This window comes from Labeo rohita, chromosome 18 (genome assembly GCF_022985175.1).
Source record: "Labeo rohita strain BAU-BD-2019 chromosome 18, IGBB_LRoh.1.0, whole genome shotgun sequence".
Classification (NCBI taxonomy): domain Eukaryota; kingdom Metazoa; phylum Chordata; class Actinopteri; order Cypriniformes; family Cyprinidae; genus Labeo; species Labeo rohita.
The window spans coordinates 9,488,407-9,511,133 of record NC_066886.1 but is presented as its reverse complement, the minus strand read 5'-3'; the positions used below and the strand labels follow the sequence as shown (position 1 = coordinate 9,511,133).

Here is a 22,727-nt window from a genome sequence, read left to right as displayed (position 1 = left end):
AAACAAAACAGAAATGCAGCTGTGGATCGTTCAGATAACAACACAGTAGTAATCAACATTTTGCAGATTCTGCAAGGTGTATGTAAACTTTTGACCTCAACTGTATTATTGATTACTTATGTATAAACACTATTAGGCTTATTTGAGTTTTATTTTGGTCTCGACGTCTCTCCGCTCTCTTCCAGCTCCTCTCTGCATCTAAGTTCTTCCAGCTGGAGGCTTTACAGAGACACTGTGAGATCATCTGCGCCAAGAACATCAACACTGAAACTTGTGTGGAGATCTACAACCATGCTAAAGTAACACACAATCCAACATGCTCTCAGATTTCATTCTCCATGCATAAGAAACAGTCTTTACATTCTCAGCATTTTCTTTCCACCTCTCTTAGTTCCTGGAGGCACCTGAGCTGTCGACCTACATCGAGGGCTACTTTCTAAAGAACATGGCGGTTCTCATAGAGCTTGAGCCATTTAAACAGTTGCTCTATAACACCCCGGTGGAGAACTGTTGCCCCGACGTACTGCACGACCTGGAGAAAACGCTGGCCACGCGCATTCGCTCCATTCACCTGTCCTCCTCGAAGGGATCCATCGTCTAAAACTGCCTCTAGTCCTCATCAAAGCATGCTGAGATCCCGACACGTGCACTTCCTAGCAGTGCGGTGTAAATGTGTTCATTCAGTGGCAGTAGCAATGCACTCATAGTTCTCCATTGGTGATCTCTTCTCGACAGACTTGATCTGTGCTTTAGGTAACAGCCATAAAGGAAACAATGCCATTTTACGTTTCGTCTCCAAATTGAATAACACAATGTGACAGATTATGGTTTTCTTAGATGCAGTACCTCTACTAACCTTGGAATATTGCAATTCCACTAACTCATTTTGAAGAAGTACAGCAGCAAATGTGACGTGACCCAAAAAAGTGGCAGTGCAGCAAGCGGGTCATGCTTTTTTGGTACATTATGGCTTAGGGGTGCAAAGAGTTAGTCCTCTGGAGTAGAAAACAACTCAATCATTGTCAGCACTGATTATAGATGTTACTAAATATGCTTCCTAGATTTGTATTTTCGAGCATTGAGATGATGCTTCGTCACAGTTGTACAGATATTGCTCTTATTATCAGTAAGCGTATGTTTAAAATGTGGGGCTGCCGGTGTAAATATCTGATGGAAATCTCTCACATGGAGTAGTTTGATCTCCAGCTGTAAGTAGATGTATATAAGATGTCATCATCTTGAGACTTCTGTCGAGAACTCACAATAATGTATTATAGAAGTGTTCTTGAAGTCTTGTTAACTGTTGTAAATGTAGATGAGCATGTAAGTATTTTCATGCTTGGGTTTCGTTGCTGTCGTCATGTCTTGCATTGACTTTACACTCTTCTGTGTGTGTGTGAGTGTGTGTGTGTGTGCGGGGGTCTGTTTTGTCTGGGAAAAATGAATTATTATCAGCATGGAGTTGCAGAATTGTAGCTGTGAATCCCCTGACTGAAACGACTGATTCAGAATGTGCCTGCAATATGTTCTGATGTGCTGTGTCTCTAATGACATTTGTGTAAAGTCACTCGATGACTAAATCAGTGTTCTTTATAAAGATTATTACAAAATATTCATGCTTCTCGTCATTTTTCATAGTCTTTTGCACTTTATGCAGTTTATTGCACAAAGTAGGCTGAATAGAAAAATCGACAGTTTTGGTTTCTAAATAATTATTGGATCTCGATGGTTTGATGCTCTAAGCAACCATTAAATTTAATAAGACTATTTTTTTTTTTAATTATTTAAGATATGATTATGTAATTAAAAACATAAATATATTAGATAAATTGTCAAAAGGATTAAGGCGTCTTCTCCTATACCTTTTAAAAATGAATAAGCCTATTTTGTTGTAATTTCTAAAATTAGTAAAAAAAACAGCCAAAAAACAAAGTCAAAAAATCAAAAAATATACTGCAATATACTAAAATATACTGTTTGTCCTGTTATCTTTTGAAATTTGATAAACCTGTTTTATTATAATTTATTAAATGAATAAAGATAAAATGTCAAAAAATATAAAGCATCTTCTATACCTTTTAAAATGTAATAAGCCTATTTATTTTATTTTCATTTAGTAAATAAAGATGTAAAATATCAAAAAGATCAAGCGTTTTGTTCTATATTTTTTTAAATGATAATTCGATTTCTTAAATGAATGAATAAAGGTATAAGATAAAATATCAAAAATGTACTGTAAATCATTTTCTCTTGTTACTTTTTGAAATTTGATAAGCCTATTTATTGCTAATACAATTTATTAAATAAATATATGATAATTTAATTTCTTAAATACTAAAGATATAAGACAAATGGTCAAAAATATAAATATTTTTTTTCTATACCCATTTGAAATGTGATACGCTTGTTTTATCGTAATTTGTTTATAATAAATTTTATTTATTAATAAATTAAATTAATAAAGATATGATCATTTCATGTATTAAATTAAAAAAATAATTTATTACAATTGTTAATTTATTAATAGTTATTAGTAAATTAATTTAATAAAGATATGATGATGTAATATATTACATGAATAAAAATATAAAATATCATAAATATAAAGCATTTTCTCCTATACCTTTTAAAATTTAATAAGCCTATTTATTTTATAAATAAAAATTAATATACTAAGATCATTAAAATTATTAAAATGAATAAAAATATAAAATGTAGAAAATGTAAAGCTTTTTTCTGATATACCTTTTAAAACATAATATAATATAATTTAATAAAGAAAGATGTAAAATATCAAAAAGATCAAGCTTTTTGTTCTATACCTTTTGAAATGTAATAATTTGATTTCTTAAATCGAGGTATAAGATAAAATGTCAAAAATATATTGTAAATCATTTACATTTTGAAAATTGATAAGCCTATTTATTGCTAATGTAATTTCTTAAATATATAATAATTTAATTTCTTGTATACTAAAGATATAAGACAAATGATCAAAACTATAAAGCATACATGTCTTTTGACGTAATAAGCCTGTTTTATTATGATATATTTATAATAAATTTTATTTATTAATAAATTAATTAATTAATAATTAAAAATATGATAATTTAATATATTAAATTCATAAAGATATATAATGTCAAATTTATAAAGTATTTTCTCCTATACCTTTTAGCCTATTTATTTTATTCTCATTTAGTAAATTAATAAATCTAAGATAATTTATTAAAATTTATAAATATGGAAAATATAAAGCATTTTCTCATATACCTTTAAAACTTAATAAGCTTATTTATTTTATTATAATTTAATAAATGAATAAAGGTGACTTTTTTTTAAAAGATCAAGCTTTTTGTTCTATACCTTTTGAGATGTTATAATTCAATTTCTTTAATAAATAAAGGTATAATGTCAAAAATATCTGTTGCCTTTTGAAATCTGATGCCTGTTTTTTTTATAATTTATTTTTAATTATAAGTTTTATAATTTATTACATTAATAAAGATATGATGATTTAATGTATTAAACTAAGATATCAAATGTCAAAATATAAAGCATTTTTATACCTTTTAAAATTGAATAAGCATTTATTTTATTAACGTAATAAATGAAAAAGATCAAGCTTATTGTTCTATACCTTTTAAAACGTAATAAGTATTTATTTTGTTATTTAACATGACCATATGGCTGGTTTCATTTAAATATTTGCATTTAGTATTTTCCTCTCTCCACGTTTAGACACTGCTTGCTGAATTTTAATGCCGTTAGCTGATTCAGCAGCTCTGTGATTTTTCTTGCTTTCTCAGAAATCTTTTTTGTAACTTCGGAGTGCAACTTAGCCCTCAAGTTGTTTGTACTGTGTTAAGGAAGACTTAATCTCAGCAAACCAGACAATGTTTACAGGCACAACAGATGCGAATGAGGGAGAAGGGCAGGGGAGGAGGGAAGCATAAAGGGATGCAATGAAAAAGCCAGGGATATGTGAGTCAGAAAAGTGAAAAGAAAAGAACAAGAGAAGCATTGTCCTATTATGTGGGAAGTAGTTGCCCATTGGTGAAGAGTCTGGGTTTACAACACAAAGTTTGCAGGCTAATACATCTGTGAATTCAAGAATTTAGTTTAGCATTGATTTTAAATTAATTATAGGAGCATATTTATTTCTAAAGAGGACATTTTTCATATTTTACACCATGTTTTCCATTTATGTCAAAGACCTCGACTAGAATCAAATGTTAAATAACCAACAAATACTTCCAATACGCTGCCCAAATGTAGGTAATCTGCGAAATATTATAATATCCCACCTGATAATATGTAGTCTTTTGTTAATTTGTAACACTTGTTATCAACCAACAAGTTTGCTACAACACTTGTACAACAATACTTGTTTTAAAATATGCTGAAATGGTGTCATACGCGCTCCAAAGCACTGATTCAAAACATAAAAGAATCATTTCAAAGATTCGTGAAGCAATGAATCGAACTTGCCCGTCAATGACTTCGATTCATGTCAGATATGGTTCTCAGTCCGATCCGATTTACGAGTTGAAGCTGTTAACTGCAACGACAATGTTGTAAAAAAAGTAAACATCATGATTAAATTATCTGACAGATGAAAAGTTGACTCGAACCGACTCGAACGCAAACTGTTTAAACGATTCAGCCCGCATTAGTTCAACCGGTTTAAATGTCATTAAATACCTGATAGGTAGCCTTTTGTTAATTTGTAACACTTGATATCAACCAGCAAGTTTGCAACAACACCTGTACATACAGAATTTTACGAACTTGTTTTAAAATATGCTGAAATTGTGTGATACGCGCTCCGAAGCACTGATTCAAAACACAAAAGAATCATTTCGAAGATTCGTGAAGCAATGAATCGAACTTGCCCGTCAATGACTTCGATTCATGTCCGATATGGTTCTCAGCCGGATCGGATTTAAGATTTGAAGCTGTTAACTGCAACGAAAATGTTGTAAAAAAGTAAACATCATCACCAAATTGTCTGACAGATGAACAGTTGACTTGAACTGACTCGTACGCAAACTGTTAGACGATTCAGCCTGCTTTAGTTCTACCGGTTCACTGAAAAGAACCGGTCATTAAATACCTGATAGGTAGTCTTTTGTTCATTTGTAACACTTGATATGAACCAGCAAATTTGCAACAACAATTGTACAGACAGAATTTTACGAACTTGTTTTAAAATATGCTGAAATGGCGTGATACGCGCTCCGAAGCACTGATTCAAACACAAAAGAATCATTTCGAAGATTCGTGAAGCAATGAATCGAACTTGCCCGTCAATGAATCGAACTTGCCCGTCAATGACTTCGATTCATGTCCGATATGGTTCTCACTCCGATCCGATTTACGAATTGAAGCTGTTAACTGCAATGAAAAAGTTGTAAAAAAAAGTAAACATCATCACTGAATTGTCTGACAGATGAACAGCTGACTTGAACTGACTCGGACGCAAACTGTTAAACGATTCAGCCCGCTTTAGTTCTACCAGTTCACTGAAAAGAACCGGTTTAAAATGTCATTAAATACCTGATAGGCATTCTTTTGTTAATTTGTAACACTTGATATCAACCAAAAAGTTTGCAACAACACCTGTACAGACAGAATTTTACGAACTTGTTTTGAAATATGCTGAAATGTGATACGCGCTCCGAAGCACTGATTCAAAACACAAACGAATCATTTCGAAGATTCGTGAAGCAATGAATCGAACTTGCCCGTTAATGACTTCGTTCGATTCATCCAATTTACGAACTGAAGCTCTTAACTGCAACGAAAATGTTGTAAACAAGAAAACATCACTAGATTGTCTGACAGGTGATCAGTTGACTCGAACTGAATCGGATGTGAACTGTGTCAAACGATTCAGCCCGCTTTAGATCAACCGGTTCACTGAAAAGAACCGGTTTAAAATGTTATTAAATACCTGATAATATATAGTCTTTTATTAATTTGTAACACTTGTTATCTACCAATAAGTGTGCACTTGTACAGACAGAATTTGTTTTAAAATATGCTGAAGTGGTGTGATACGCGCTCTGATTCAAAACACAAAAGAATCATTTCGAAGTTTCGTGAAGCAATGAATCGAACTCGCCTGTCAGTAACTTCAATTCATGTCCGATATGGTTCTCAGTCCGATCCGATTTGCAAAATTTCGCTGTTAACTGCAACAAAAATGCTGTGAAATTAAACATCACTAGATTGTCTGACAGCTGATGAGCTTACTTGAACTGACTCGGATGCGAACTGTGATTCAGCGCGCTTTCATTCAACCGGTTCACTGAAAAGAACCGGTTCAAAATGGCGGTTGAGTGAGTCATTTTCGACTTGGCAGCAGCTATGACAATAAGAGTCGCTCCATGAAGGCTACATTAAAGAGCAACTGACGACTGCAGTCCTCATCTCATGTGAGTGTACTTGATTTGAAACATTTTTAAAGTGCTATTCATTCCTGTGAAGGGAATTAGGGGTGAAACTTTTTATATGAGTGCCTCTTTCAGCATCCAGTACCATAATATTTATAAAGCAACACTTATTAGCTTTAAATTTACTTATTAGTCTTTAAATGCATATCCCCAACAGAAGAAATGTGTTTGCTTATAGCCAGAACTATTAGCTGTTTGACCCCCTCACATATTAAAGGGCCACTGTGCATTTATGGTGTTTTCCCATCAAGACCCTATAAAGAGATTTTTCTCTTGATTTAGGTGAAAATAAAAAGAAACATTTAGGTTTCTCTTTGCTACAACTCACAAACTTTAGACTTTTTTTTTTTTGTCTTTGCCTCATAAACTTCTAAAATGACTACTGAAAGCTGAGTTATAGTGAATCAATAATGCATCTGCAGGGATTTCAGTGGCTTGGCATGCCTCGAGTGTGTGTGTACGTGTCCACATGAGCGTGTGATCTTTGTGTAGAGCATATTCAGAGGGCAGTGAAGTGTGTTGGCCAGCCAGTGGAAGGGGGCTGTTTAAAAGGTATCCATGGATACTGCTTTTCAAGGACACTTTTGAACAGTAGCATTGATGTGAACCAATACGGCTGGGAGCATTTTTACACATGCACTCGCTCTCCTCTTATTCATCTTGTTTATACCTATAGGCCAAAATATGGTAATGCACGCAGTTAAATTTATGATTCTGATATGAAATAGATTGGATTCTATCATTTCAAAGACGTGCGATAAAATGCGTGAATCTTTTGAAATGTGCTAGGATTAAAGACCTGTTTATGAACATACTGGTTATAAACTTCAGAAGCCCTGTGGGATGTCCCAAATCTCTGATTTGTTTTTTTCACCCTAGTAAAACGGAGGCCCGGGTGGGAGGAGCCATGAGCGGAGCTCAGGACTGCACAGCTTTGAACTTGTTATGCAACGAGAACTGTGAGTGCATCTTGTTTGTTGACATACACTACCAGTTTAAAACTTTGGGATAATTAAAATGGCTTAAATGTTTTGAAAAAAGTATCTTATGCTTATCAAAGCTCCATTTATTTGATAACAAGTACACTAAATATATTAATATTCAGAGATGTTATTACAATTTTAAATAACTGTTTTCTAGTTTAATATCTTTTAAAATCTAATTTATTCCTGTGATGGCAATGCTCAGTTTTCAGCATCATAACTCCAGTCTTCAGTGATTCTTCAAATATCAATCTAATATGCTGATTTGGTGACATTTATTATTATTATCAATGTTGAAAACAGTTGTACTGCTTAATACTTTTGTGGAAACTATGATACTCTACCATACAAATGTTTTAGGTATGAAACAAATTAATACTTTTATTCAGCAAGGACATTTTAAATTGATCAAAATGTCTTCCATTTCAAATAAAGCCTGTTTTTTTATTTATTTTTATTTCATTAAATAATCCTGAAAAAAAAAATTACAATTTCTACAAAAAATAATAAATAAATAAAAACAGCAAAACAGTTTTCAGCATTTATAATAGGGCTGTCACTAATGATTATTTTGATGATTAATCGAGTAATCGGATAATTACTCTTTTTTTGGCAATAAAAATAGACCTAAGCAAACAATAGCCTTTAAAATGACTTAAAATACATATAAAATAGCAATGAGGCAATAATAATTAGTTCAAATAAAGTATCAAAAGCAAGTAATCATATGGTTTTATTCAACAAAACTGTAAAAATACATAATGTATTATAAACAATAGAGCTAATGTACATTATGCATTATATATCAAATGATTGCAGAGGGCGTAACAGCCCGACGAATGTTTTTACACTTTACAGCACAATCTAATCCTTGTTTAATATTGACTAAACAACATTTAATTCAAATGTCCACTTAATCTTTAATATTTGGCAATTTCCTTACGACAGAAATGCTACAGCCACTGTAATTTCTTGAATATGTGGATATGAAAATGTGTAAACTGTGAGTGAGGGTGTGAGCTTTTATTTTGGAATAATGATGAACAGTTCACATATTAAGAAAGATACTGATGTGTTCTCATGTGTTTGCGTATGCCAGTAAATCATTTTACTTTACAAATCTGATGAACGCACGTTGCGTTCCCAAATGGACGTTATAATAAATGCAAACATAACAATATATTTTTTTTTTCAATGTTGATTTTTTATTAGTTTTATAACAACAGCAAACAACAACATAACAAAGAACAAACACAAAATACATACATACATTAAAAAAAAAGGGGGGGTGCCAGAATACATTACACATGACATAAGTGGCTAAAATAATTACAAAGGAGAGAGATAAAACACACAAAAAAGGGGAGAGAGATAAAATCAGCATAGAAATTACAGTATCACAAATGTGTCAAGGTTCATTAAATACTGCTGTTGTTTAACTGTTTGAGGAAGGGACCCCGGACCTTGGAAAACTTATTAAGAGACTTTGCTTCATTAAACCGCATTTTCTCAAGGTGGCGTTGAGGTGTAGTTTGAGACGCTCCACACATGTAAATGATAACAGTTTGTGTGGAGCAGCATTTACGAATAAACAAATAATTAATAAACGAAGTAAATAATTAATAAAGCACATATTAAACCTGCATTGCATATATTTCTTTCATTTAATTGCAGTGTTTGTGAATTCACAATAGCATTATGCTTTATTATGATTTTAAATGGGTTTAATATGACATGCAGCCTTGGAAAATCTAAAAATGCGTTTCATGGATTCTAATCTATGGAATGTGCCACTTTCCTTATTTTGTCGGTTGCTTGACACGGGCAAAATGCAATTGAGGAATTGTGACAGTTTTTTTTTTCATTACCAAATCAGCATATTATAATGATTTCAAGATCACGTGACACGTGTCCATTTACATGGACAACAATATTACGATTTTAACATGATTAAGACAATACTCTGATTAAGAATCTACCATGTAAACAGAGATTTTTGATTAGCTGCTTAAGCCTTCACCGCAATAAATTACATTTTAAAATATATTAAAACTGAAAACATATTTCACTATTTTTGAAAAGAAAACTTGATGAGCATTTCTTTCAAAAATTCAAAAAATTCTTAATTATTCCAAACTTTGGTTTGGAATGTAATCACATGCATGAAGAAAGGAAACATTTGTGGGTGCCTGTGTTGTGTGTACATGGGAAAACTTGTTCTAGGTTGTGTGCATTCTTTCTGTGTGGCAGCGAGGGGGTGTTGATTTATGTGTGAGTTCTCTCATTGAGTTGAACAGAGCAGTAAGAGGCTCTGGTCCCAGCAGCCCCTGATCTGAGCCCCATCTCTCCGCTCCATTTGCATTCACTGGCTAAAACTGGCTGGCAGGGCAACTCTCTCCACTTTCTGTTCCAGGCTTTGAAGCGTTCCAAAAGTTTTTTATTGACTTGGAGTGGAGGGGACAGAGAGAGGGAGGAGAGGAACAAGAGGAAGAAGACAGAGATAAAGTACAACTAAAACCTTAGACTTCCACAGGAACAGGGGAACAGGTGGGCCAAGCTGAAATAAACGGTGTCTTGAAGCTGGAGGCAGGTGAGTGGGAAGCAGAGATTAAGATAAAGAGGGCTGGAGAGATAAGATGAATGAACGGTGGGGCTCAGAATGAAGTTGAGGAAAAGCGTTGAGGGAGGGGTTGGTGTGTTCCAAACTTTTTTATGAATCATTGCCTTCATGCATTATCCTCACACTGAATCCTCTTTATTGCTCTGTGTTCCCGTGGCTGTTTACGTAATACAGTGAAAGTGCTTTATATTCATTGTGCGTGTGGGTTTTCAAGAGGGAGCAGTTTGATTGCGTTTTATTTCTATATTGTTGACCTAAAATATTCTTTTTTCCCCTTGGATACCGAGATATTGGTAGTTATTAGAGAAACGTTGCATTGAGAGCTCATAGGTCTTGTATGATGATTTTATTAGTGCAAAAAAGAAAATGTGTTCTTGGAGCACCTTTACGGCCCTGCCTTCTGTAAAAATGCATTTTTAAAAAGCTTGAGCATAAAACACAGCGGGTTATGGTTGTCTCAGTGTAAAGCCATTGTTTTATAGCCCATATGTTTTCTCAGCTGTGCCTAAATAAGGACATTTTTATGTAAATTCATTAAATGAAGCAAGACGCTGAAAGTAAATCTTCAGTCTGGCACTTTCTATGTTAGCACAATATTGAGGAGAATATAAACTTTCTCTATGTGTTGTTATCAGTAGATAATTTTGGTAAAAATGTTCAAAAACACTATTTAGAGATGATATTAAAATTTCTGACCGATTCTGTTAAGCCGATAATTATGTAATAATAATAACGTAACACAATAAGGTATACGATAATAGATAATTATATATAAGTATCTATACAATAATAGATAACTACATTAGTTAACATGAATTATGAATGAACAATTCTTAATGTTAATTTTAGCATTTACTAATACATTATTAAAATAATTGTTATACTAATACATTATTAAACACAAATTGTTTCTTAACATTAGTTAATGCACTGTGAACTAACATGAACAAACAATGAACAACTATATTTCTATTAACATTAGCAAAGATGAGTAAATAGTGTAATAAATGTATTGTTTATTGTTCGTTCATGGTAGTTAATACATTAACTGTTAACACATAACACCTTACTGTGAAGTGTTACTACTACTGCTACTACTACTACTACTAATAATTCAATATAATTTATAATTCAACAATAATTTATATTATTATTATGTTTATATAATTGTAATTACTACTAATATTATTAATAGTAGTAGTAGTAGTAGTAATAATTATATTACATTAGTTAATGAACATGAACTAACAATGAACAACTGTATTTTAACATTTCAACAAAGATTAATAGTGTAATAAATGTATTGTTCATTGTTTGTTCATGTTAGTTAATAATACATTAACTAATGTTAATTCATTAACCTTATTGTAAAGTGTTACCAATAATAATAATAATGATAATTCATATTATTATCATATTAATAAATAATTGTAAAAAATTATTAATATTAGTAGTAGTAGTAGTGGTAGTAGTAATTATTGCTGACATTAGAAATCTACTATTACTATTCTATAAAATTAGTATCAGTCTTAGGTTAGTATTATTTATGAAAAATTGTAGTATTTCTTAATATTTTTTATTAGATTTTATTAGATTTTTATTAGAGTTTTTATATTGTCATTTTTCATTTACTTTTATTTTAAGTTTTAGTAATTTAGTGTACTTTTTTCACTTTTAGATTTTTATTTATTTATTTTTTTTTATTTTAGTTCTGGTAATTGTAGTAATTGAACTTACATTTTTTTATTATAGAGTTTTTCATCTAAGATTTATGTAGCAACAAAACAATGTTTTAATTTTAGTTAACAATAACAGAAGTTTAGTATGAAATAACATAATATAAAATAATACTATTTTGTTTAAATAAAGTAAAAACAAAATGCTGAAAACTGTAATTAATAATTAAATGCTACAGGTGAATTTAAGCTTCACAACACAATGTACTGTAAAAAAAAAAAAAATTAAGATTTGCTAAAAATTGCATTCAGCAGTTCTAAGTTAATTAAAAATTGTAAAAATGTAAATTGCCTGACTGTTAGATTTACATTACATTGGCTGCAAAACAATTAATCGCAATTAATCACATTCAAAATAAGTTTCTGTTTATATTGTATATGTGTGGGTATATATAAATACACACACATACATGTATATATTAAGGAAAATATGTTAGATTTATGTATAAAACATTTATACTGATATATAATAAGGATATACAAGTATAAATATATACACATGCAAATATATTTTTTTAAATATACACATATATGTGTGTGTATTTATATATACATAATAAATATACACAGTACACACACATATAGTATGTAAACAAACTTTTCTTTTGAATGTGGCTAATTACGATAATCGTTTGCAACCCTACGCTGATGCATTTGGCAGGTGCTTTTATCCAAAGCGTCTTCGCAGTGCATTCAACAATACATGAGATATATTTATGATTGAATGACCTTCAAACGCTCTGAAAAAAAGTAACAGGTATAATGTGTTGAATTTCATTTAGAGGCCTTGGGGAACTGAGGTAAGTTTAAGTGTCATTAAAAGGATCATATGGCAATCTGTCAATAGTACATAAGCTGTATTCTTTACCTCCTGTAAATGTTTGCGTTCGGTGCATTTTTTTCTCACCTAGTCAATAGATGTGATTTATATGGATTGGATCTCTAGGGGTCATGGATATCAGGATGCAACGAGAGGAGGCATCAGCTCAGGAAGTGTTCAGCTATGCCCAGATGTCCACCCTGGAGCGAAACAGCGGGGTAGGAACGCTGAGTCGGCATCTGGAACGGGAGAGGTTGGAGAGAGACAGCTACACGGTGGATGTCAGGGCCAGTGACCTGCAGTTGGATCAGCCTGGGCCATTACATCCCTGTTTTAGCTACAGAGTCTGGCTTTACAGCGTTGTTATAGGGGTAAGAGCTTTGGCTCAGCAAAATGTCACTCCTGTAGCTAAGAGCCCAAAAAAAATAGTTCAGCCAAAAATGAGAATTTGCAAAAAATGTACTCACTCTCAGGGCTTCCAAGATGTAGATGAGTTTGTTCCTTCATCAGAACAGATTGAGGGAAAATAACATTGCATCATTTGCTCACCAATGGATCCTCTGCAGTGAATGGGTGCTGTCAGAATAAGAGTCCAAACAGCTGTTAAAAAGTCACATTTTAATTTTTGGCTCATATATTCCTTTCACACACTGAATTTCTCAAAGGTCTGAGTGTGTTCATCTGTATCTGACCCCTAGAGCAGCTTGCTGATAGTGGCAGCTTTCTCCCTCTACATGGGTAATGTGTTTCCAGATGCGATGGACTACCTGCGTTGTACTGCTGGATCTGTGAGTGTTCATCCTGAAAGACTCATATGCTCATGGATGAAGCCACTCTCCACTCATATATATGTTTCTCTTCTGGTTTATAGAGTATACCCGCTGCAGTGGTGAGCTTCGCTATTGCCAAGAACAGACAAGTTGCAGTAAGTGAAAGGATATTTTTCAGTAAATACAGAGAAATCAACTCTATTTCAGTGATGGAGAGTTTCTAACTAAAGCCAGATTGAATTACGCACATGGTATGAATTTTTAAAAAACTGGCATACACTGTAAAAAATAAAAAACACAATTTGTTGAGTCAGCTTAAAATAATTTGTTACCCTGCTGCCTTAAAATTTTAAGTTCAGTCAACTAAAATAAGTTTAGTCGACTTGAAATGTTAAGTTGTACTAAGTAACAACTTAGACATTTGTGTTTGCTAAACTTAACAGATGGGTAAGTAACCCAGCTGCCTTAAAATTTTAAGTTGATTCGACTCACATATCTAAGTTGTCACTTAGTATAATTTAACATTTTAAGTTGAATAAACTTGTTTTGAGTTGACTGAACTTAACATTTTAAGGCAGTCAGGTTACAAATTATTTTAAGTTGCCTCAACAAATTGTTTTTTACAGTGTACAGTATGTGGTTAAACCAACATCATTATGAATAGAGGGTTTGCACTTACATCTCAATTTGGTCAGTTATCTAGTTGTTTTTCCTGGTCTAACCGATTAATATAGTCCAAAACATGACAATAATTGTCCATTTTCAGCAGCAGTAAACAGCAAAAGATGCGAGTTTTATTCAGTTTAGTCAGTGGAGTTGTTTACATTCAGTGCCGCCAATATAGCCGACTGATGACGCATTGGGAAAACATTCTATTCTTTAACTGGACAAATAAACCAACTAAATGGCCGTTAACAGAAGCCAGAGACACTGAAGACGAATGCAGAGAGGAGAAAATACTGTACAGGCACTGTACAAATATTGGAAAAGAATCCTAAACACTGAATTGGGCATGAGGGTTTATATGAAAGTATCTCTGTGTGAGGAACTGACTGTCTTCGTAAAGTTTAGATGGTATTTTGTTTCCATCTCACCTCCATATAATTCAGATTAATGTAGTAGTTAAAAGCAGTGCTGCTTTGTTTACAGCTCTAAGCAAGAAAAGCTGTATCGTTGCTGTTCTATAAACACCACCTGCTGTCAGAGAGAATTTGCGTTTCATTCAGTCTGCTGTTTTTGTTTTGTTGTGCTATATGTAGCATATATGTTTGGATTGTGATTAAAATACAGTGGTTTTACAACTGTTTTATGCATTCTGATTCAAATAAAGGCACAGTCAGGGAAAAAAAACAAACCGTGAAACTGCCATAATCCTAAACAAAAACGTGATACAGATTTGTGGTCAAACTGCCCAGTACTAGTTTTCAGTAGCTCAACTGTATTCAAATCAATCAAGCTTTTTCAGTAAAAAGTGACTTTTTTACAGTTACAGTTTTTAACCTACATTATTTTACAGGTCTCAGACTTTCAAATGGTCTATGTGTCGTCCTTTGCTGTGACAACCACGTGCCTGGTGTGGTTCGGATGTAAACTCGCCATTAGCCCCTCAGCCATCAATGTGAGAACGACACAACTCTAATACTTCGAAAATATTTGTCAGAGACTTTAAAAATGTCCTTTATGTGGTAACATCAAAATTAAATGGTTTGGCTCAAGTCTAGTATATTATATAATATGACAATAGCAAAGCAAAGGTAATTTTAAAGGAACTGATAGAAATGATATATATATATTTAAACTCATTCTCATGTCGTTCCAAACCCTTAAGACCTTTGTTCATCTTTGGAACACAAATTAAGATATTTTTGATGAAATTCAAGAGCTTTCTGACGTTCAAGGCCCAGAAGTGTAGTAAGGACATTGTTAATATCACTCTCGTGAATGAAATTGTTAAGTGAAGTTGTTATTTTTGTTTTCTTTGTGCACAAAAAGTATTCTCATAGCGTCATAAAATCAAGGTTGAACCAATGATGTCACATGGACTATTTTAACAATGTCCTTACTACCTTTCTGGGCTTTGAACTTGGTAGTTGCGTTGCTGTCGATGCAGGGTCAGAAAGCTCTTGGATTTCATCAAAAATATCTTAATTTGTGTTCCGAACAAAGATCTTACAGGTTTGGAACGACATGAGGGTGAGTAATTAATAACAGAATTTTCATTTTTCTTTTCTTTAAATACACTGCATGGTTACACTTGTTACAATGCTCAGACACTAAGCTATAATGTGCATGTACAACTGCTATACTATTAAAACAGTTACTGCTGTTTGTCATCTTAAAGATTAACTTTAACCTGCTCCTGCTTATTGTGCTGGAAGTGCTCACAGCCAGTACGGTTATCCTGTCAGCACGCTCAGCAGACGACTGCTGCAGTCACGGAAAGGTGTGTGAGTGTATCTCCTGTGCTATTTGTGTGTATAGACTAGAGTAATATAATTATTCTGGCATGTGTTTACACAAATTGTGTAATCAGTAAGGAAATAATTATTATATTAACAAATAATAATGTAAGAGCTTTCATAATGAATTTTGACTGTTTGGTGAAAATTTAGTTTTTTTTACAAATCAAATGTAATATCTTGCCTTCATTTTTTACATTTTAAATAATTGACTTGCAGGAGACATGTAATAAAATTTAATTTTTATATTTTAATTTCAGTACGTCAACTTATTTACTTTAGTTAGTTCCCAAAGCAAAATGTCTAATGTCTATATTTTTGGTTTATTTCAGCTATATTTCAATTAGCAGAATAATAGCAAAATCCTTTTATGCTGAGTCCCAGCCAGCAGGATTTTAACACAGTGTGATATACTGTTGAAGTCAAAAAACGCCTTGCAGAATCTGCAAAATGTTAATTATTTTACCAAAATAAGAGGGAATATACAAAATGCATGTTATTTTTTATTTAGTACTGACCTGAATAAGATATTTCAAATAGAAGACGTGTACATATAGTCCACAAGAGAAAATAATAGTTTAATTTTTAAAAATAACCCTGTTCAAAAGTTTACATACACTTGATTCTTAATACTGTGTTGTTCCTGAATGATCCACAGCTGTGTTTTTTTTTTTTTGTTTAGTGATAGTTGTTCATGACTCCCTTGTTTGTCCTGAATGGATAAAGTGTCCGCTGTTCTTTGAACCCTTTCCAACAATGACTGTATGATTTTGTGATCCATCTTTTCATATTACAGAAGGTTCAAACACTTACTGATGCTCCAGAAGGAATGCATGCATTAAGAACGATGCATTAAGAAAATTTTTGAACAAAATGAAGATGTGTACATTTTTATTTTGCCTAAATATATATTTTTTTCTCATTTAGTACTGCCCTTCAGAAGCTAAAGAAGATACTTACATGTTTCCCAGAAGACAAAATAAGTTGAATTTACCCTGATCTTCAAATTCAAAAAGTTTTCACCCCCCGGCTCTTAATGCATTGTGTTTCCTTCTGGAGCATCAGTGAGCGTTTGAACCTTCTGTAATAGTTGCATATGAGTCCCTCAGTTGTCCTCAGTGTGAAAAGATGGATCTTAAAATCATACAGTCATTGTTGGAAAGGGTTCAAATACACAAAAATGCTAAAAAAAAACAAAGAATTTGAGGAACCTGAAGTTTTCTTTTGCAGAACAGCAGGCAGTTTAACTGTTCAGGACAAACAAGGGACTCATGAACAGCTATCACTAAACAAAAAAAAAAAAAAACAGCTGTGGATCATTCAGGTAACAACACAGTATTAAAAACCAAGCGTATGAAAACTTTTGAACAGGGTCATTTTTATAAATTCAACTATTATTTTCTCTTGTGGACTATATGTAAATGTCTTTTATGTGAAATATCTTATTCAGGTCAGTACTAAATGAAAAAAAACATGCATTTTGTATGATCCCTCTTATTTTGGTAAAATAATTAACATTTTGCACATTCCTCAACTTTTGATCTCAAATGTATATTTTGGTTTATTTCAGCTTCATTTCAATTTGCAAAATAATAGCAAAATCCTTTTATGCAGCTGGATTTTATCACCATGAGATATATCTGTGACTAACTGTATTTGTTTCTAGGTTATACGATTTACATTTTATATGCTCGTGTCTCTCTGCTCTTATTCTTTCCCTCATTGCTATCATCCATCTCATTCCTCCAGCCAGTGTCTGATGGCCCTGTGGTTGTGACCCCAGCTTCATTCCCCACCCGTCTTCTCAAGGCTTACGCCGTGAGTTGCCTACAAATGAGATATGCGTGTATGCACTGTATATCAGCACGATTTTCACTATAGATCTGGTTTCTCTTTCTCTGCTGCAGGTAATTGAGGTTATAGTGGGCATCTCCGCTGTATTTGGAGGAATTATTGCTCTTAATTTGGGCGCTCTCCTCCCCGAGCCATATCTTTCTGTCACTTTCTTCTGGATTCTGGTAGCTGTGAGTTCAGTTGTTTATATTAAATATTAGTCTTCCACAGATTCTAAATTATTCAGTATGATTAGCTATCATTGTTTGTTTGTGTGATACCTCTGCAGTGTTTTCCCAGTGCCATTGCCAGCCATGTGGTGGCAGAATATCCCAGCAAGAGTCTGGTGAGTCACCATCAAGGTCTCTCCAGCAATAAAGCAGTGCAATCGAACGTCCCTAGAGGACATTTACCATTCTCATTCATTTAGCTGTCTGTCTGCCTTTTCTATAGAGTGTTCCTCTCTAAAGACTGTCTCTCACCTTTTTTTTCTTTCTTTCCGCCCTCTCAATTTTACCGCTGTAGGTGGAAATGCTGATTGCTATAAGCAGTGTGACCTCACCACTGCTTTTCTCAGCTTCAGGTTTCCTGTCCAACAGCGTGATTAATTTTATTGAGATCTTTCTGCATGAAGTGCCATTAGCAAAGGTGAGTCATTTCTGTGCACCACAACAATCAAATCAAATTAGTTCCAATATGACAGATATGGACCTTTCTGACCACTTAAAGGGATCACTCACCCAAAACTGAGAATTTACTTATCCGCATTGTGGAGTTGTTTTTGTTAACTAAAACTATAAAATATATGTATATTTTTAAATTAAAGCTGAATTAAAATATAATTAATGAAAAACATAAAAAACAAAATGTTCAAAATTTAAATATCTGATATAAATATGTTGAAGTGCTGAAATTACTGCAATTAAAAGTGAAATAAAAATAGAGGTACGCTACCAGTCAAACGTTTTTAAACAGTACCTTTTGTAATGTTTTTTAAATTCTTTTCTGCTCACCAAGCCTGCATTTATTTGATCCAAAATGAGTAATATTGTTAAATATTTTAACTATTTAAAATAACTGTTTTCTATTTAAATATATTTTAAAATATAATTTATTCCTGTGATCAAATCTAAATTTTCAGCATCATTACACCAGTCTTCAGTGTCACATGATCATTCTAATATGCTGATTTGCTGTTCAGGAAACATTTATTATTATTATTATTTTCAATATTTAAAACAGTTGAGTACTGAGATTTTTTTCAGGATTCTTTGATGAATAGAAAGATCCAAACATCTGAAATAAAAAGCTTTTGTAACATACGCTATTCCATTTAAAAGCTTGGAGTCAGTTTAATTTTTTTTTCTGGGAAAGGAATTCTACATTTATAATGTTACAAAAGATTTCTATTACAGGTAAATGCTGTTCTTCTGAATTTTCCATTTATCAAAGAAACCTGAAAAAAATACTCAGCTGTTTTCAACAAAATAATAATAATAATAAATGTTTTTGAGCAGCGAATCAGAATATTAGAATGATTTTTGAGTCATGAGTCATGAGACATGAGTCGTGTCTGGAGTAATGATGCTGAAAATGTAACTTTCAAATCACAGGAATAAATCACATTTTAAAATATATTCAAGTAGAAAAGAGTTATTTTAGATAGTAAAATATTTCAGAATTTTACTGTTCTTGCTGTACTATGGATCAAATACACTTCTTTAAAAAAACACTAAAAACTGTACTGTTCAAAAACGTTTGACTGGTAGTGTATATAGAAAAATTGGACTTTGGTGTTTTCAAAATTTTGTTTTATCTTTGTAGATATGAATTGAATTAGTTTTGAATTAGCTTTTTTAGTAAAACTGATATGTGCTTTTGTTTAAATTTTTTTTTTTTAATAATTCTGTGTATCATTAATTTTTGTTATTATTTTTAGAACTTTATTTTGTTTGTTTCAGGCAGCATTTCTACTTTTCATTTAATTTTTTTGTTTTATTTTTTTTTTGTCTAATATTTGAATTTTATTTTTGCTTTATTTCAGTGAAATTTTTTTTTTTAAATTATTAGTTAACAAGAGCAACACTGTTGAATCAGTTCCAAAGAGGAAAAATAAATTGTAACACTTTACAATAAGGTTAGTTAACATTTGTTAGTTTCATTAGTTAACTACTTTAGTTAACATGAACTGAGAATGAACAGTACGTCCACAGCATTTAATAATCTTAGTTAATACATTAACTAATGTTAACAAATGACACCTTACTGTAAAGTGCTACCCAAATAACTTTTCATTTTTAGGAGAACTATCCCTACATTTTCCTTTTTACACCCCGAAGGACGTTTGAAACATATTAAGTTTGTGAATGTATATTGTGCATGCAGCAGTCCTATGACATACTGCTGCTTGTCCTGATGGGACTGCTGCTGGTCCAGGCGGTGTTGACGTTAGCCACCATAGTAAAATGTGCTTCCTACAAGAGCCAGCTCCACACGGGATCTACTGAATGGGACACGCTACACAAAAAACACTCTGAGGTAAACACACAAGCATACACCTTATGACTGACAAGTTGATTTAAGAGCACAGGAAGTGTGTTGTATTGTGTGTGTATTTTGTATAACTGTGCAAGAGAGATGGAAAACTGTACTGTACAGTGCCAAATGTAGCATGAAAGACAGTCACGGTGGAACGGCACAGCTGTTCCGCCTCTGTGGCTACTGGGCCATTTCTTTTCTATCATCTCATTCTTTTCTTACAGCAACAAATGTTGAATGGCACACTAAGGGATTTTGACAGAGAGAAGGCATGGAAAGCAGTGGTGGTCCAAATGGCTCAGTGACCAAAGATACAGGCATCAGAAGGGAAAAACAGAGAGAACAAAAGTGAAAGTACAAATATGGAGGATGATAATGTCAGTTGGAAGAGAATCAGTTTGTTTTATGGGTATGAAACTTACAGTTTTGTCATAGTTGTCAGCTGACCTGTCATATTTATGAACAGTGCACTGCCGTTCAAAAGTTTGGGGTTGAAATTAATACTTTTATTCAGCAAAGATGCATTAAATTAATCAAAAGTGAAAGTATTAAGCAGCACAACTGTTTTCAGCATAGATAGTAATAAGAAATGTTTCTTGAGCGCTGTATCAGCATATAAGAATGATTTCGTTACAGTAATGCCTGTTGAAAACGTAGCTTTGCCATCACAGGAATAACTTACATTTTAAAAAATATATTAAATAGAAAACCGTTATTTTAGATTGCAATAACATTTCACATATTGCTGTTTTACTGTATTTTTAAACAAATAAATGCAGCTTTGGTAAGCATGAGAGTTCTTTAAAAAATCATACTGACCCCAGATTTTTGAACGTTATGGTGTATATCATATGTGTCTGTCAAAGATATTATTGAATGACAATTTAGTAAGAGAAAGAACCAACAATGCAAAATATGTGTGTCACACAATCATTCAATCATTAATATAGCCTACCATACCAGTTGAAATTAGAATCATATGTGATGAGTGAATGGCCGAGCACATTTATATGCAAATAAATGGTGAACACACCATGCATGTACAATCCACAGCACTTGTAATGCATTATCTAGAAAACACACGTCGAAAGCTGGAAGAGTAGGGGACCTAATATATGATGCTTTTAATAACTTTAACACACTTTAATGGACCATGTTACTGTTCAGTGCCTTGCTGCGTGCAACTGTTTTTACTTTGTTAGATTTTATTTTTGTATAAATATGTGAATATTGTGATGTTATTGTAGATCAATAAAATTTTATAGTTTATGTGAAATGTCAATTACTTGTTCCACCCAACATACCCGACAGCACTACTGTACTCAACTGTACACTAATCAAAAGTTTTTGAACAGTAAGATATTTAATTTTTTAAAGAAGTCTCTTCGGCTCACCAAGCCTGTATTTATTTGATTAAAAATGCAGCAAAAGCAGTAATATTTTAAAATATTTTTTACTATTTAAAATAGCTGCTTTCTATCTGAATATATTTTAAAATGTAATTTATTTCTGTGATCAAAGCAAAATTTTCAGCTCTTTCAGAAAGCATTCTAAAATGCCGATTTGCTGTTCTGTTCTGTTGCTAAAACAGTTGTATACATTTCTTTTAGGATTCTTTGATGAATAAAAAAATCAAAAGATCAGCATTTATCTGAAATAAAAGCTTTTGAAAAAAGTATACACTATATCATTCAAAAGATTGGAATTTTTTTGGTAAAGTATTATTAAAAAAAAAACTTTTATTTAGCAAGGATGCTTTAAATTGATCAAAGGTGATGATAAAAACATTTATGATGTTACAAAATCTTTCAGTTTCAGGAAAATGCTGTTCTTTTGAACTTTCTATTAATCAAAGAAACCTGAAAAATCTTCTCAGCTGTTTTCAGCATAATAATAATAATAAATGTTTTGTTTTGATGAGCAGCAAATCAGAATATTAGAATTATTTCTGAATGATCATGTTACTGGACTAATGTTGCTAAAAATTCAGCTTTGAAATCACAGGAATAAATTACGTTTTAAAATATATCCATATAGAAAACAGTTATTTTAAATAGAATTTTTTTTTTTTTTTTTTTCAAATTTTACTGTTTTTTTCTCTACTTTGGATCAAATAAATGCTAAAAATCTTACTGGACAGAATTTTCTTTTTTTGGTGAACTATCCCTTTAATTAACTAAAATAATAATACAATTTTTTTAAAGGTTAGACAATTTAGTTAAGAGTTACGAAATACCAGAAGGAATTAAATAACACTGCATAATGAATGTACTTATCTTGCTGTAGTATATCAAATGTATTTGCATATAACAATACAATTATGGGGTAAAATGCTCCTATTGCTCCCTAAGTACAGTACATAATTTTTAAAGAAATTTATTTATAGTCTTTATTTTTTTTACATAAATTATTTTGCCACGTCCATATTTTGTTGCTACCGCACTGTAACCTAAAGATCTTTACAGATTTCACTTAGTCTACAGTAATATTAAAATATTAAATATTAAATA

General features: G+C 32.2%; 2 protein-coding genes across 5 annotated transcripts in view; both read left to right on the top strand.

The window, feature by feature from the left end:
* btbd11b (BTB (POZ) domain containing 11b) overlaps nucleotides 1–1,604 on the top strand; it is an 85,470-nt gene extending 83,866 nt beyond the window's left edge. For both annotated transcript variants that reach the window (XM_051135665.1, XM_051135663.1), the window contains 2 exons: nucleotides 186–299; nucleotides 392–1,604. In XM_051135665.1, the coding sequence (XP_050991622.1) occupies nucleotides 186–299; nucleotides 392–601 (324 nt within the window). In that variant the 3' untranslated portion in view covers nucleotides 602–1,604. The remainder of the gene's footprint in view (nucleotides 1–185; nucleotides 300–391) is intronic.
* A 4,740-nt stretch (nucleotides 1,605–6,344) lies between these two features.
* mlc1 (modulator of VRAC current 1) lies at nucleotides 6,345–21,486 on the top strand. Of its 3 annotated transcripts, none has more exons than XM_051135803.1 (14): nucleotides 6,345–6,440; nucleotides 7,338–7,417; nucleotides 9,855–10,031; nucleotides 12,744–12,988; nucleotides 13,316–13,405; nucleotides 13,489–13,542; nucleotides 14,904–15,005; nucleotides 15,729–15,830; nucleotides 17,596–17,664; nucleotides 17,754–17,870; nucleotides 17,969–18,025; nucleotides 18,205–18,327; nucleotides 20,065–20,217; nucleotides 20,442–21,486. In XM_051135803.1, exons 4-14 carry the CDS (start codon nucleotides 12,749–12,751, stop codon nucleotides 20,520–20,522), a joined length of 1,188 nt encoding a protein of 395 aa, XP_050991760.1. In that variant the 5' UTR covers nucleotides 6,345–6,440; nucleotides 7,338–7,417; nucleotides 9,855–10,031; nucleotides 12,744–12,748; the 3' UTR covers nucleotides 20,523–21,486. The 3 variants fall into 3 exon arrangements, with proteins under 3 accessions (XP_050991760.1, XP_050991761.1, XP_050991759.1); XM_051135804.1 differs by lacking the exon at nucleotides 6,345–6,440 and adding an exon at nucleotides 7,105–7,145; XM_051135802.1 differs by lacking the exons at nucleotides 6,345–6,440; nucleotides 7,338–7,417 and having other exon boundaries at nucleotides 9,759–10,031.
* The last annotated feature ends 1,241 nt before the right edge of the window (nucleotides 21,487–22,727 follow it).

Excerpts from the sequence above, each read along its gene's own strand:
- mlc1 (XM_051135803.1), top strand. The coding sequence starts at position 12,749 with ATGGATATCAGGATGCAACGAGAGGAGGCATCAGCTCAGGAAGTGTTC. Across the intron at positions 18,328-20,064 it reads ATGAAGTGCCATTAGCAAAG|CAGTCCTATGACATACTGCT; the intron begins GTGAGTCATTTC and ends TTGTGCATGCAG. Across the intron at positions 20,218-20,441 it reads TACACAAAAAACACTCTGAG|CAACAAATGTTGAATGGCAC; the intron begins GTAAACACACAA and ends CTTTTCTTACAG.